Source organism: Siniperca chuatsi, linkage group LG21, assembly GCF_020085105.1.
Source record: "Siniperca chuatsi isolate FFG_IHB_CAS linkage group LG21, ASM2008510v1, whole genome shotgun sequence".
In the NCBI taxonomy this organism is placed as follows: domain Eukaryota; kingdom Metazoa; phylum Chordata; class Actinopteri; order Centrarchiformes; family Sinipercidae; genus Siniperca; species Siniperca chuatsi.
Genome location: NC_058062.1, coordinates 15,083,335 through 15,098,199, shown reverse-complemented (window position 1 = coordinate 15,098,199; position 14,865 = coordinate 15,083,335). Strand labels below are relative to the sequence as shown.

The 14,865-nt window shown below is 39.5% G+C and overlaps 1 protein-coding gene across 13 annotated transcripts in view; it reads right to left on the bottom strand.

Moving 5' to 3' along the window:
* Nucleotides 1–14,865, bottom strand: part of spag9a (sperm associated antigen 9a) — a 29,694-nt gene that overhangs the window by 9,192 nt on the left and 5,637 nt on the right. For 2 of the 13 annotated variants that reach the window (XM_044180413.1, XM_044180415.1), the window contains exons 3-20: nucleotides 12,548–12,618; nucleotides 12,361–12,449; nucleotides 11,358–11,508; nucleotides 7,752–7,841; nucleotides 6,385–6,520; nucleotides 6,047–6,140; nucleotides 5,838–5,959; nucleotides 5,245–5,256; nucleotides 4,730–4,744; nucleotides 4,385–4,442; nucleotides 4,094–4,246; nucleotides 3,887–3,938; nucleotides 3,592–3,722; nucleotides 3,069–3,125; nucleotides 1,257–1,421; nucleotides 824–953; nucleotides 262–351; nucleotides 13–138 (exon numbers count right to left, since the gene is read on the bottom strand). In XM_044180413.1, coding sequence (XP_044036348.1) covers nucleotides 13–138; nucleotides 262–351; nucleotides 824–953; nucleotides 1,257–1,421; nucleotides 3,069–3,125; nucleotides 3,592–3,722; nucleotides 3,887–3,938; nucleotides 4,094–4,246; nucleotides 4,385–4,442; nucleotides 4,730–4,744; nucleotides 5,245–5,256; nucleotides 5,838–5,959; nucleotides 6,047–6,140; nucleotides 6,385–6,520; nucleotides 7,752–7,841; nucleotides 11,358–11,508; nucleotides 12,361–12,449; nucleotides 12,548–12,618 — 1,742 coding nt within the window. The remainder of the gene's footprint in view (nucleotides 1–12; nucleotides 139–261; nucleotides 352–823; nucleotides 954–1,256; nucleotides 1,422–3,068; nucleotides 3,126–3,591; nucleotides 3,723–3,886; nucleotides 3,939–4,093; nucleotides 4,247–4,384; nucleotides 4,443–4,729; nucleotides 4,745–5,244; nucleotides 5,257–5,837; nucleotides 5,960–6,046; nucleotides 6,141–6,384; nucleotides 6,521–7,751; nucleotides 7,842–11,357; nucleotides 11,509–12,360; nucleotides 12,450–12,547; nucleotides 12,619–14,865) is intronic. The other 11 variants (XM_044180416.1, XM_044180423.1, XM_044180417.1 and 8 more) reach the window with 9 other exon arrangements.

The window sequence follows — 14,865 nt, the reverse complement described above, 5'->3', positions numbered from 1 at the left end:
CCTCTTCCTTACATTACTTAATTTATTCTCTTGCTCCAACTGCTCTAGGCTACTCTGAGAACCCTTCGTCTGCTTAGTGAGCTCTGATGTGGGTAATGACTTCCCCCCAGACAGGTTGACCTCTGCACCACACCACAGCTGGGGAACAGAGAGAGGACACGTTATAATTATCTAATTTTCGACCGAATTTAAGGTAATGTACAAAAAGGCAGATAGTACGCTGGTTGTATTCAAGTGTTAACTAGTTTTTGACTGATGTACCTTCATAGAAGCATCTTTCTGATCCAGAGGTCTCAAGTATACTGGTACAGGTAAGTTCATTTTGTTCTCCACCTGTCCACCATTTGCCACCTGTCAGGGAATAACCAGCAAATGCAAAGGACACAAGCTATTAAAACTGATTTTCACCCAAATTTAGACAAAAATGCAACATAATCAACACTGCTTGAAGCCAGCATGTGGTGTTTAAATGGGGAGGTCTTTGTGCAATGCAGCAGTAAATAAATTAAATTTTCTCACATGAACATAGAGCTCATATAGCCACAGAGGAAAGTAATGACAGCTATGTTCATGAGTAAATGAAAATAAATATTCTTTATTCAGTCCCAGAATGTTGACAACTGCACCTAAACATTTACAATGTTAATTTTCACATTATGTCACTTTTACCTTGACATATGTCTAATTTCATGAGGTTGAGCTCCATCTGGTGGACAATTTAAATGTTGTCTTCAAAAGAGTGTGGCAAAGTTAAATGAACCAAATAAAAATGTACAGCCATATTTCTTCCTACTTGATTCCAATTCAAACCTTCATGTCCTACCTTGTATTTGCTGGGCAGGCTCCAGCCGTGTGCAGTGACTCGTCCATCCTCCTTCTGCATGTGGGCCTTGACCTGTCTGTACTGGGCTCTCTTCTGCTCTTTACGCGATGGCGAACTGCACTGATCCTTTCTACAAGAAGAGCAAAGGGAGAAAAATGTGATCAGCTTACAGATTACATTATATACATGTGCATTATTGCAGGCCATTAGGTGAAAATAATATTCCTGCAGATATTTTTGGGATGAGTCATGATGGACATCAAACCCATATGGCTTACACTGTAATGTTTACATTATTTTAGAAAAAATAAAAAAATACATTTGTGGATTTGTATCAATTTAAGTTTCACATTTTGTGCCTTTGTCATGTCCCTCATCATGTTTGCCTTGATAAAATACACCAAACTCACAGTCACTTGACTCCATTACTCACTCTTCATTGAGGAAGTCAAAGGTCTTGGACTTCTCTGTGGGGAACTGGGAGAAGGTGCTACTCCTCTTTACCAGGCTGCCCGGGGAGTTGTATTTCACGTTGGACTGGGACTCCACCTTCTTTATAGAAGGTGAACTGGAGGAGGAGCTAAACAGTCTGCTGAAACTGCAGGTGGCGAAGTCACAGAAAGCCAAGAGGGAAACAGAGCAGACAGGAGTGCAGGGAAAAAGCAAGGTAAGGGGTCACCAACCAACCAAGCAACCAAGGACCCACCACCAACATTGACTGTACAGTGACGTAAAGCATGCTGGGAGTTGAGCTTCCTATCACATTTAACTGGGACTAGGCATTGAACACTAATACTTTTTTTAAGTACTAACAAAGTTGTGTCTTTAGCACCAAGTATCAATAGTATCTCAAGTTAGTTTTATACTTTTACAAAGTAGTCTTGCACATGGGACTGAGGTGGCATTGGCACCACTGTAAAATAAACAACAACAATACCCAGGCAAAGTCTGTCTGTGTATAAATTATGCATAATTAAACCTTTTGGCGTGTGTAAACAAAAGTTTGAAGAAACAGATAAAAACATCACAGTTCAAGAAAAGCAAATAAAATATCTTAAAGTGGTCATATTGTGCTCATTTTCAGGTTCATAATTTTCTTTTGGGGTTGTACCAGAATAGGTTGACATGGTTTAATTTTCAAAAAACACCATATTTTTTCCTCATACTGCACATTGCTGCAGCACCTCTTTTCATCCTGTGTCTTGAATGCTCCGTTTTAGCTACCGACTGAGGCGTCTCACTTCTATTCGATCTTTGTTGGGAGTTGCACGTGCGCAGTAGCTAGGTAAGGACTACTAGCCAATCAGAAGCAGAGTAGGTCGGGTCCTGACGAGCAAGGTAGTGTGATCCAAAACAAAGCCTCTTCAGCCGGTAACTATGGCAAAAAGCATAATATGACCACTTTAATGTATAATTCATTATTTCAGAACGGTGTTTGAATCATACTGTCTTTATATGTACAATTTATACTTTCCATATCAGCTACACAACAGAATCTTCCAAGATGGGTAAAACATTGCTACAATATTAACATATTTAATTCAAATCCTAGCAGACTGAACACTGCTGTGTTTCCAGTGATGTATGTGTTGTCATTTCCCAACACTGACTACTTGTGCTAAAACTTTGTACTAGCTACCCGCTTAATTTTTTTGGTCCCTATGATCTTGATGTCTAATCAAATAAGCCTGATAAAACAAAGATAATACTTCTACTAAATCTGTTAAAATTCCTTATAATAAAACAAAACATACTGATCTGCAGGTACAACCCGACTTAAGTCAGAACATGTATATGTATTTAGGCTGCTGGGGGAACTCCGTCCCTCTTTAGCTCCCTATGAGCAGACAGAGTAGGAAAACATCAAAAAGGCACACAGCAGGCAAGAGACAGGAAAGCCCGGGGGCACAAGGAGAGTCATTCCTGAGCAGTTTGTGATAACAACAACTGATGCACTGCACGGAGAGAAAATATCATGGATAAAGACACATCAAAGTTGGATCCATTTGAAATGGAGGAGCAGTTCTGTGTCAATGGGGGGGAAAAGAGAGGTTTCTCTGGGAGAAGATTTATTAAACCATCTTTACCTAATGCTGCCAATTCAATAGCACATCCCGGAAAAGATGAGAAAAAAACATTTGAATATTTGAGAGAAAGTGTCACTCGGAATATATGCGTTGACCTCAACACGCTGTTAAAACTAAAGCCCCGACAAAGGTAGTTTAAACAAAAAAAATGGACTTACAACTGCCAGATGCTGGATTTCTTTTTTTCTGTAAGTGTTGGATTTTCTCTCGAGGCCCTAAAGAAGAAGACAAGATGATATGACGTTACCTGTTGTCAGTTTGAAGACACACAAGCACAGGTTGAGGATGTCATACTGCTTCTTACATTAAAAGACGAACCCGATTAAGTTCTTTAGTTGATATGTGGATGAAACACTAAGAAGTTGTTGTGGATGGAGGTGGTGTCCATGCGCTGGACACCATCTAACTTCAATTCAGAAAATATTATACATGGCCATTGTATCCTTTTGCTCAGTTATGTTTTCACTGCATACTAACAAGTTATGGATTTCAGCTTTAAGACAGGAAAACAGCAGACATCATTCTCAAAGAACAATTAGACACTGGAATTAAGTTTGTATGTGATAAATATTAAACATGAGTTAGAAAGATTTTAGCACCCTGTGGTAATTTTCAATAATAACCTCAATGTAACAAAAACACGATTATGTACACGTGTAAATTTGCCCCTTTGTTCTGTACCTGATCATCTCTGTCCACCGAACAGCTTCCTGCAGCTCCATCAGTCTCTCTTTGTACTGGTTCCTTTCCATCAGAACTCTGGCCATTTCCACTCTGGTGAAGCGCTTCCTCTGGGCTGTAGGTACATCACTCTGTGGTAGCACACAATTAAACCCACACATGACCACACAGAAACACATTTATTGTTATGGGAACGAGCTGCATCTTGACAGAAACAGGACAAACATTTTATATACTGTATATGTATATTATATATATGTCTGCAATCTCAGACATTGTTGTGGAAAAGACTCACATCTTCCTCATCTTTAGTTTTATGTTTCACTTCCTCCACCTCAAGTCGCACTCTGAAAAAAAACAGTTTATTACACTTGCAACATATACAGGAAATACATTAAGATGTACAGTAAATAAATGTAATAAAATCCTGTTGCTATTTTACAATTTACAAGCACAGTAGTAAGAAACTGATAAGTGCTACCTGCTATGACTGTTGACTTACTTTTTGAGTTCCTCCTCCAGCTCTCTGTTCTTGTCCTCCAGCTTGGTCTTGGCCTGCAGCACAGCCTCCAGCTCTCCCTGTACCATCTCCTTCTCACAGGTCAACTCGTCCACCTTCAATATCAAGTCTTTATTCACCACGTTCAGAGCATTCCTGGAGAGACGAGAACAAGGACATTTTCGCATACTTGTAAAATACTGTTGGCACATTTTACCTGGGACAAAGACTTAAGAAGTGGTGGATATCACATATCAAAGTCATGACACAAAAAACATTAAGTTTTGTACTTACTTTGTCTCAAGCAGTTGTGAATTCTCCTGAATGAGATTTTCAACTTCCCGGCCCATACCTGAACAGAATTTATGATGAAATTAGAATTGTATTACATAAGAAAAACAATTTGACAACAAGCTGCAGCAGTGACTACATAAGCACTACAGATTAAAATGCACCACTGTAGAGATTTTTCTTACTAAGGTAAAATCCAACAAGGAACTACATAGGATGGGAAATATCTCCTAGTGAGATATTTGTTACTGTAGGTTTCACAGTACAAAAACTACTACAACACACAAACCCACAGCACATGTCACATGACTGACAGGAGAAGGATGGATAGAGTGGGTGGGGTCTTACCAATCAAACTAAGGTCTGAGAAAACCATGCAATCCATGTCAGGCGGAAAGAACAAGGAAGAGAGAGAGAGAGAAAGAAAGAAAGAAAGAAAGAAAGAAAGAAAGAAATGCAGATATAGTTTGAGACAGTGGAATGACCAAAATGATGGAGGAGCCAGAGCTAAACGTGTAGCTGTTGACTCCACAAGCAAAAGATGCTGTTGGGTCTTTAAAGCTAGTTAGATAAGACAATCGCAGCAGTACAGTAAAATAAGGAAAATAGGAAAATACAAAGGCAAATAAAGAATAATTTAAGCTGTAAAAAGAACAGTTAGGCCAAAAAAGGAAGCATTGAACTCCATCATTCATGCACCAAACTTTGTCAAAAGTAGTCAAAAGTCTGTTATCAAATGTAATAAAGAACAAGCTGTGAGCTGCAAGGATGGTGGATATGGCAGAAAGTGACTAATGAGTAGAGGTCAAAAGGGACATTACAGAAGAATGCTTAGCTAAGGAAAGGTTTGAGGTCATACACACCAGAGTATTCCACTGGGATTATGGACAAAAGCCAGAGGATGAGATACGGGAGAGAGAGAGGTGATGTTAACATTAGGGTAGATGGCTAACACTGCGTATAACAGCTGGACCAAAGCAAGTGGTATAGCATTGCAGCAAACAGCAGGTGTTCAGAGTTACAATGAATTTAAAACTAAAATTTATTTTTTTTGTTATTTTGTTTGTGTTTTTTGGATACAGGGCGTATGTCCTTAAGATGCCTCAATAGGCCTGTCGGACCAGCATATTACAAACGACAAATTTTCCCTGGCCATGGTATAATTGTCACATATAACATTTATATGCTTAATCTTCACACATCATGCAAAACATTGGTAACTGAGCTTTTACAGAACCCATTATGTATTGTAAATCCTCAAGTACCGGGGAAAGTGTCAGTAGGGTTTTTCACTTAAACAATCATTGAGTCAATTCATAATTGAATCGAGACATTTCATACAGACAATTCCAATACAAATGCAGATTAAATGTATTCAGAGGATCTGACAGGATTCCTGCTTCATTATTCTATTTCAGTGCTGCATTGTTCCAATGAAGTTAAAGTTTTTACTCACCCAGCAGGTCGGCCCCTTCATCCACATCCCCTATGAGCCCAGTGCCTGCAGACGACAGCTCTTCAAAGAGAGACTCGGTATTGCGGTCAAATGCCATGTTCTCAATGCCTTTAGTAGGGGTACTAGAAGAGTAATAACAACAGGTTGATGTTTTGCTACCTGGTGAAACTTTGTTGAAAACTGGTCTGACAGCATGCTCTTCGTACTACCTGCAGGACTTGTATCCAATGAGATCCATGTCCAGCTCAGGGGTGGACTCAATGATGTCCTGCACATCTGAGTTGTCTTCATTTTCAGGCAAACCTGCATGAGACACAGCACATGCCAAAGAGAAGGATGGGTACTGTCTGTATGTGAGTAAAAATCTACAACATTTTGCATCAGACTAGGACATTTTTAGATTGAAATAACAAAAAATGGTTTCTTCTAGGACACCTCTTAACATATGTATGTCAAACCCTTGAAGGCATGAAGGCCACCAAGACTAATGGATGACTAATAAATGTGATTCTAGTAACAAGTGCAGTTTCATGATGTTTGACCCTACCCACTGATATGGATCTGGTCCCAGGTGCAGCCTGCACCTCTGTGCTCTTACTGTTCGCATCTTCCCTCTCCATGTCCGAGGCCGTGGTGGACATTGGTGTGGCCGACTTGGAGCCGGTGATGTCCGACAGCTCATCCTGTAATGAAAAGGGGCGTACGTAATGCAATATTTACAGATAGCAATTCAAAGTTAAGGGTCAAAATGACCTTCAATGAACCAGTGCCGAAATAAAAAAATTAAAACATACAAAACACATTCGGACCACAAAGAAAACAACAACATAACAACACAGTTTATAATCTAACAGGTTAACATGGTTTGACAGGTTGAAAGTGCTCATCACAAGCTAGAGAGTCCAATTTCTCTCAGCTCTTACATTGTGTAGAGCAAGAGCATAGGAATTTTCTCAAAGAAAAAATCTATCTCTAAATCCCTAAATCCCTTAAACACAATAATTAGAAATATTAAGCTACAGGGAAGAGTTTTATGAAATTGTGAAATTGGAACTTATGAAAACATCTGGGACTCCAAAACTATGAATTAACACCAAAAAAGAAAGAACTTTGAAACACTAAACAAAGTTATGGATGGATTGAGGATAGCTTTCCAATCAGATGCAGAGAGAAAACATGAGCAACACAGAGCTAGCACACAAACATAGACAAGGAAGTCCACACACAACTACACGACTGCGAGGGGCTTCACACAATATCAACTGAAATTAAACAAGGCCACAATGGGAGCTGTCATTCTATCGCTAGTACACAACACAAACCCACAAACGATTCAAAAACTCAAAACTGAACAGAGATTGAAAGTATGAATCTACTGGACATCAGATCTAATGTTACACAACTACAGCATTAAAAGACAGAATACTGTTTAAATGTATGATGCTGTTATTGTACAATGAGTGAGAAATGTTACTATTATGTTGAAGATCTGCATGAATGAAGCAAAAATACAAAGAAGCATGTGGAATATAAAACTCATGCATTTTATCTGAAAAGTAAAACAAATTAGAGGCCAGATGCAACCACACTGTTATTGATTTTAAAAGATGAATAATTTACCAATTCCATCCGTGACACACCTGACTGTTGTGTGCACTTAGATTTTGAAAGACCCCAATATAGACTTCACACAGGACATGGTTGCATGTAGCATGATTTAGCACAGGTGGTCTGTGAAGTGAGGGTCTATAAATGCACAAAGTGAAAGGCGACGCTTTTGAAAAGATGAAATAGCATAGTGGAGGAGACTACTGAAGCCCACACACACGCAAACACAAACACTTTGCTGCCCACAGTCAATACAGGCGTGCTGCCACTGGTGGCACTTCTGCCAGCCGCCACTCATCCAACTACCTTGCAGTCGTCTGCCAGTGAATTCCCCCAAGTAGAGTCCTGCGCACTCTTACTCCCCCTTTCCTTTGGGGGGTCGACAAAGTCCAACTGCTTGGAGGGGAAGAGTAAGAATGAAGCTCACATGTGCAGAAGCAGTTTTGCAGAAATGCATACACCCCAAAGTGTGCATGTCTGCGAAGTGAATGGAAAAGTACTATTGTATGTGACAAAGTATGCAAATACAGGTAAGCCTGTGTGTGTATTGTGTGTGTGCAAATGTGGCTAGCTCATGGTAAACACTGTCTAGTCTAGACTACAAGCAATAGAGCAACAGATTAATCTTTAATCTTGTTAATTCAACTTTTTTTTCATCATTTTCTGTATATATTGTACCTATAAAATGATTTTAAAAAGTAGTGACTAATGCTAACAATTGTCGAGCTGAAATAAATAATCTACAATAATTATAGATTGAGTCATTTTTCAAGCAAAGATCCTCCAAAAAATCCCCAGTTCCAGCTTCTCAATTGTGGAGATTTGCTGCTTTTCTTTGTCTTATGGTTTGGTAAACCTAATATGTTTGGATTTTGGACTGTTGGTCAGACAAAACAAGACATCTGATGACATCATCTTGGGCTGAAAGAAATTGTGATGGGTAATTTTCACTATTTTCTGACAGTAATCATTAGTTGTTGCCCTAACCAAATGGCATCTTTAGCCAAAATACCTTGGAAGTTGTACTTAGACTGATATGAACTGGAGAAATCCGAGCTAATCTAAACTTGCAGCCAAATGTTTGGTATTTTCAATTAAAAAAGAAGTAAAAGTATAATCGGTTTTGAAAATTACAAATATTTATAGTATGGTGTAGTCCCTCATTCGTCCAGGAGTGTTCTATCTTAGAAAAGGTTTCAGTCGTAGTTATCTGGACACTGTTTTCAGAAAGGAAAGGTGGTGAAAGGAATGGTGTCTCCATTCCTTATGTATCTGGACTGTCTGAAAAACTACAAAGGATCTTTAGACAGCACGATGTTCCTGTTTTCTTTAAACCAGGCAACACTTTAAGACAGAAACTCGTTCACCCTAAGGACACCCTAAGGAAGTTGCCCACACAGAAACAGAGCAATGTTGTCTACTCCATTCAGTGCAGTGAGGAAAGCTGCAAAGAACGGTACATAGGCGAAACCAAACAGCCACTTCACAAAAGACTTTATCAGCACAGACGACACGCTAACTCAGGATTACAGAGCGCCGTGCATTTGCATCTGAAAGCTACAAACCACACATTTGAAGACAGCGAGGTGAAGATTCTTAGTAGAGAGAAGAGTTGGTTTGAACGGGGCGTCAAGGAAGCCATTTTTGTGAAGAAAGAGAACCCCTCTTTGAACAGAAATGGTGGTCTGAGATTTAATCTGCCCAAAGTCTATCAGAGTGTATTATCACCTTGGTTACGCCTATCACATGCTAATCAGGCACTTAACAGTGATGAAGTAGATGCAGCCAGAAAACAATAGGCCTGATTACTGATTACTGGGCCATCTTGGAAACTATTAGGTCAGTTTCAGGTGAAACTAGCTAATTAACAGATACTCAGGCAGATTCCTTCCTGAGGGCAGGGCTTATGTAACTCAGAGTAGCTTAAATTTCCAGTTCCCGTCCAATTTTTTCACAATTGAGAATGACTTCCGGATGGGAGCCGAAACGTCTTGATTCTGAAAACAGTGTCCAGATGACTACGACTGAAACCTTTTCTACAATATTTATAGTGTTTCAACTTTTTCATCACTTCCTACCTGTATTACATATCTTTGATTGGTTTAATACTCCACTAATATAGAATGGCAAGTATCAGAATCGATGCAGCAGAACCAGCGATATAGTCTTATGTTCCATGCCATTATACTGTGCCTACATTACCCACAATACACTTGACAAGTCGGCCAGAGATTGTATGTATTATGCTAGCGGCTAATGTAGCCTCGAGCCGTCAGCTTCAAGCAAAGATGAGGAGCGGGCTACAGAGGTCTGGTAAGCAACTCCACACCCACAGAATTTTTTCATTTTCAAACTTGTAGTCTTCAGCCCCAACCGATGTTTATCAGATTTTGTGTCGCTCCCGCTGCACTCACCAAAGGCTTTATACAACTTTTTTCACATACGCAGTAATGCTCACCTGACCTGTAAACAGAGTTTGATGTGTAAACTCGGTGGAGTTCCCCTTTAAGTGGAGTTGCTTTGTAAAGGTCCCTTTCAACGAAACATAAAAGCAATGATTTAGAAAATATTAATTATGCCAATTTTAAAGGCAATGGGATGGTCTTGCCTATATGGCTCATATTGTGGATGGAGATTAGATCATGGCTCGCATGCAGGCATATGCACATCATTAACCTGTCGTTCCTTTTCACTTGAAACGCCACCCACTCCCACTGATTACATAAGAACCAATCACATTCCAGCTAGCCCCTTTCTCCCTCAGTGACTGGCTGCGAGCCATACAGCGGCATCACTCCCATCATGCATCACGCCACAGCGCGGATGTCCCAGTTTTAACAAAAACGCAGCAGTGGGCTGAATTAACATTGTCACCCTCCAGGTCCTAACTGCCACAGATAACCCACACAACACACATTTTGAAGAGTACCAGTCACTGTTTTGCATAGAAAACAGCTTAATTTTAGCTGAGAGAACATAACCATTATAATGTCTATGTTAGAAGAACGACTTGTGTTCCCAGTGTATTTAAAGCAGTTTAACATTAATTGAAATTACTGTACACATCATATAATAATATATATTTACAATATATAATACAATTTTCTATTTGCAACAAATAGAAAATTGCTACTGTTATGAATATTTATGTGATACATTTAATGATCTCCTCTGACTGCTGCACCAAGGGAACAGACAAGTTTGCATATTCATCAATGGCTAAAGAGAAGGATGTCTGAAAACAGAGATGGCCTTGTCAGATGCCTACTAAGATTTGCCTACACGCCCAAGCCTTATCAAAGGCGCTCTATTTTTAAATGTATTCAAAGCCAAAACTGCTCTATCTTCTAGCACTGGCAGGAGGGCTGGAAATACTCAGCCAGAAAATGTGATTAAAGCAATCATATCATTCTCCATATTTTATGCATTTTTTATGTTTGTATACTGTTGACAATCATTTTGATCAAACAGTTAAAACGGTGAGAGTGTTCAGGTAGTAGTTAATATTCAGGTATCAAATAATTTGAAGCAAGTGAAAATAATTTGCGTGATGATGGGATCAGACTACACGATATTCTTTAATCATTTAAGATCATCATAATTCAGCCTGGACAATCAGAATTTAACATGTCACCAGATGCACAGCTGACACGACGACACAGTCACATAAGACAATAAAATTCTGTCTTGTTGGGTTTTTGTGTCAGAATTTCAAAGTTATGGCATTATTTGTTTTTCACTATGCTGTACTGCATGTATGATGATCATTTTCCTTCCAAACTCCCCACATCAGTATAAGGCTGATATCATGTAGTTGAACCAGGTGAGTTTATTCTCTGAAGTAAAATCAGCCTGGACTAAGTCATTATTTTCCACCACATGATCACATGGAGGTGCCATCCACAAACCTACCTTGAGACTAGTGTTGGACCGTGGTTGTGTTGGGTCGGCGAACCTCCAGCCCTCTGTGCCCAGTGTCTCTGCCTTGGTCTGGAGGTCTGGGGTGAGCAGAGACACCCCACCAGATGATGGGAAAATCCCCAAAGAAAGAGGTCGCTCTCTCCTGGAGGGACAATAAAAAAAGATTTTTGATCATGTTTTGTCAAAGGCACATTTCACAGATCTTGTCTCAGTTGAGCCCTTGTTAACCACTAAGTGTTTGCTGTGGTGGTATTTTGATTTGCAGGTACTCATTCCCAATGTTGAACTGATTAACTTTATATAAGCACTGAAAATAATATGAAAGTGAAAAAATTTAGCGAGATGTAATCTGAAATCATGACTTCTTTATGTTTGTGCTCTTCATAACTGTCACGATAAAATTAACTTTTGGTTGAAGTTGATACAATAGCAGAGCTGAGAAACAGCTAAATGCGTCTTGATAAATAATTGTGAAAACACGCTTAATGAGTCCTCAAAGATCAGTCCTACTATATGTTCACATAAACTTCTTCACAGGTTTGTCCATAGTGTTATGTGCCATGGAAAGACAGGGTTCTTCCTGAGGGGCTTCTTATTCAGCATTCATGTCATACTGGAGTTAATTACGAGTTTCCGACTGGTAAATAGCATTCATGTCGACATTTAAGTCGTGATTATGACTGGCAAATTCAGATTTGTCTGAAAGCTCCGATATATCGGCACTTACTAATACGAAAGTGTCTGAAAACAAAATGGACGCCTCACATCAGCCAAAGACTGTCATTCAATGTAATTAAACCCAAATTTAATGAATATGGTGTATGGTCAATGCACAGTACTTAAATCCTCACACGACCAACTCTGTAATCATACAACCTTCTTGATGACGTGAATGATCGAAAGTCATGGGACCTGGGAATCTTTCCCATCACTACCATCCATACCATATGACAGGAACACAGCATTTATACAAACTTATCTGTTGCGGTCTTACCTGACTCGGCCAGCCGTGCTCGACTCTGAAGTCTCACTAATCTGCTGCATTTTGATCCTCTCTACGTGCTCCATATAATTATGGATCATCTGCAGAAGTCAAAGCAAAGACCCAGAGGAAACTATTCACAAATGTTGTAAATTGAAACTCAACAACATTTTCTTTCCTTCCTTCCTCTCCCCCTTACCTCTGTGTGTCGCTGATGGAGGGAGTTGTATTCCTTCTTTAGCTCCAATTCACGTTCTTCTAACCTGCCAACTGAAACAGAATACAACACTGCTCAGTTTAAGGTAGTCAAATTACAAGGCGCAAGACAAGGCTCATACTTTGTCTAAGAACTATTTGTAAAATGATAATAAAAAAAAAATTAAAACAAGGACCGGGCATGACAAATTCAAAATCTTGCAAGCAGGATCAGGACTACAAAATCCTTACCAATAAAACAATACTTATGTATCAAGGCTATAGGTGGATATGAAATATTAATTAAAGGGATAGTTTGATATTTTGCGAAATTCGCTTTCAATGCAGAGAGTTAGATGAGAAGATTGATACCACTCATGTCTGTATTAGGGGTGTCCCGAATACCATTTTTTGGGCTTCAAAACTTCAGTAGTAATCAACATCGAATGTGGTGCTGAGCATGACTTTTTATTTATATCCATCCCATTCAGGTATACTGGCAATCACACATGCTCTGCAGAAACACACAAAGAGAGAGACGTTCTCCGGTATTACCTAGAAACAGTGGATATTTTACAAGCACAGACCAGGTAAAACAAAAAGTGAACACACCTGGTTGGTGTAGACGTCATTCGGTGCCACGTTGGTTTCAATTGTTTCGATAGGCTACGTCATTAAACAACAAGCCTACTCCACCTGCTAATGTGAAAACGGTATCGCGAGTGAAAAAAATTCAAAACGTGAGTTGTCTTTTTCCATCAGCTTTATAAAACACACTGCTGATGAAAAAAGTCAACAGAGTAGACGCATACAGCGAGAGAGAAACAGAACGAGGCGGGGCAGTGCAAGCCAGTGTGTGTGCAGGTGTGTGTGTGAATATCCGAATCCCAAATTGAAAATCGAAAGCCTACGCAAAGAACGAATATCTGAATAGTCAAATATTTGGGTCCAGCCCTAGTCTGTACGGTGAATATGAAGTTACCGCCAGCAGCTGGTTAGCTTAGCTTAGCATAAAGACTGTAAACAGGGGTAAACAGCTAGCCTGACTCTGTCCAAAGGTGATAAACTCTATCTACCAACACCTCTAAAACTCAGTAATTAACATGTTATATCTTGTTTGCACAAAAAACAAAGTGTAAAAACAACAATTTTCTGTTTTACGGTCATGTCCCAGGCTATTTCTTGCCTGGGAGCAGTAACTTCCTGGAGTCTCAGCTGGTTGCAACTGCTCAGAGACAAGAAATAGTCCAGCAAATCGTTGTTTTCACACTTTGAATTTGCAGATTAAACAAACAAGATATAACACTTACAGTATATGTCAAATAGTGAGCTTTAGAGTTGCTGGTTTCCCTGTTTCAAGTCTTTATGCTAAGCTAAGCTAACCAGATGCTGGCGGCAGCTTCACATTTACTGTACAGACATGAGAGTAGTATCGACCTTTCAACTCTCCACCAGGAAGCAAATAATAACATTTCACAAAATGTCTAACTATTCCTTTAAAACGTTTAGACCTTTATCGTACCTCATTGTAGTACAACCCTGTACATAAAAGAGTGTGCATATCCCACTTGCATCATTTTGCTCTACGAGGCAGGCACTGGGACTAGGCAGAGGGGGTAATCTCACTCAATGGGTTTCAATGTTGGGTTGATTTAGGAAGTGACAAAAACAACTAATCCCCTATTAGCGCGTCAGGTCTATCTTAAGCCACACAGAGAGCTACTGCAACAGACAGATATACAGTATAAAGCCTGGATGCTATCAATTACAGCAGCTAAAGCTTCTGCATGTTGTGTGATGATGTCTTTCCTATGTGTGTATTTTGACATCACTGCAGGATTTCATTCTGCTATCATGAGTCATCAAATTCATGTAGACATGTAATGAAGTGAGAAAGGCTGTATACAGGGGAGACGGCTGAAGTAATCCCTCCTGTGTGTTTGTATTAGTGATGTGCACAGTCGACAAATCACTGTGTGGAGAAGCTGAATGTGTGGCTGAACATTAAGGCAATGATACTGATGAAATTCATAATTTATTTGCCTAAAAAGCTGTTTAAACACTGACAAAACAATACCTTTCTTTCTGTAATATCCACTCTGACAGGATATGGAACACAAAGCAACATCATAGAAATGACAAGAGTGTAACATCCCTGATCTGTGTGGAAGCTGCATAATCACCCATTAAGGTCCATTTAATATAATGTCATAAATCTGCTGGGAAGCCTAGAGGGTGAGATGTGTGTCTCTGTATAAATCTTCATCATCAGATTGTCAGATGCCTTTTGCTTGACCGATGCAGTATAACGTGCTGAGGCCG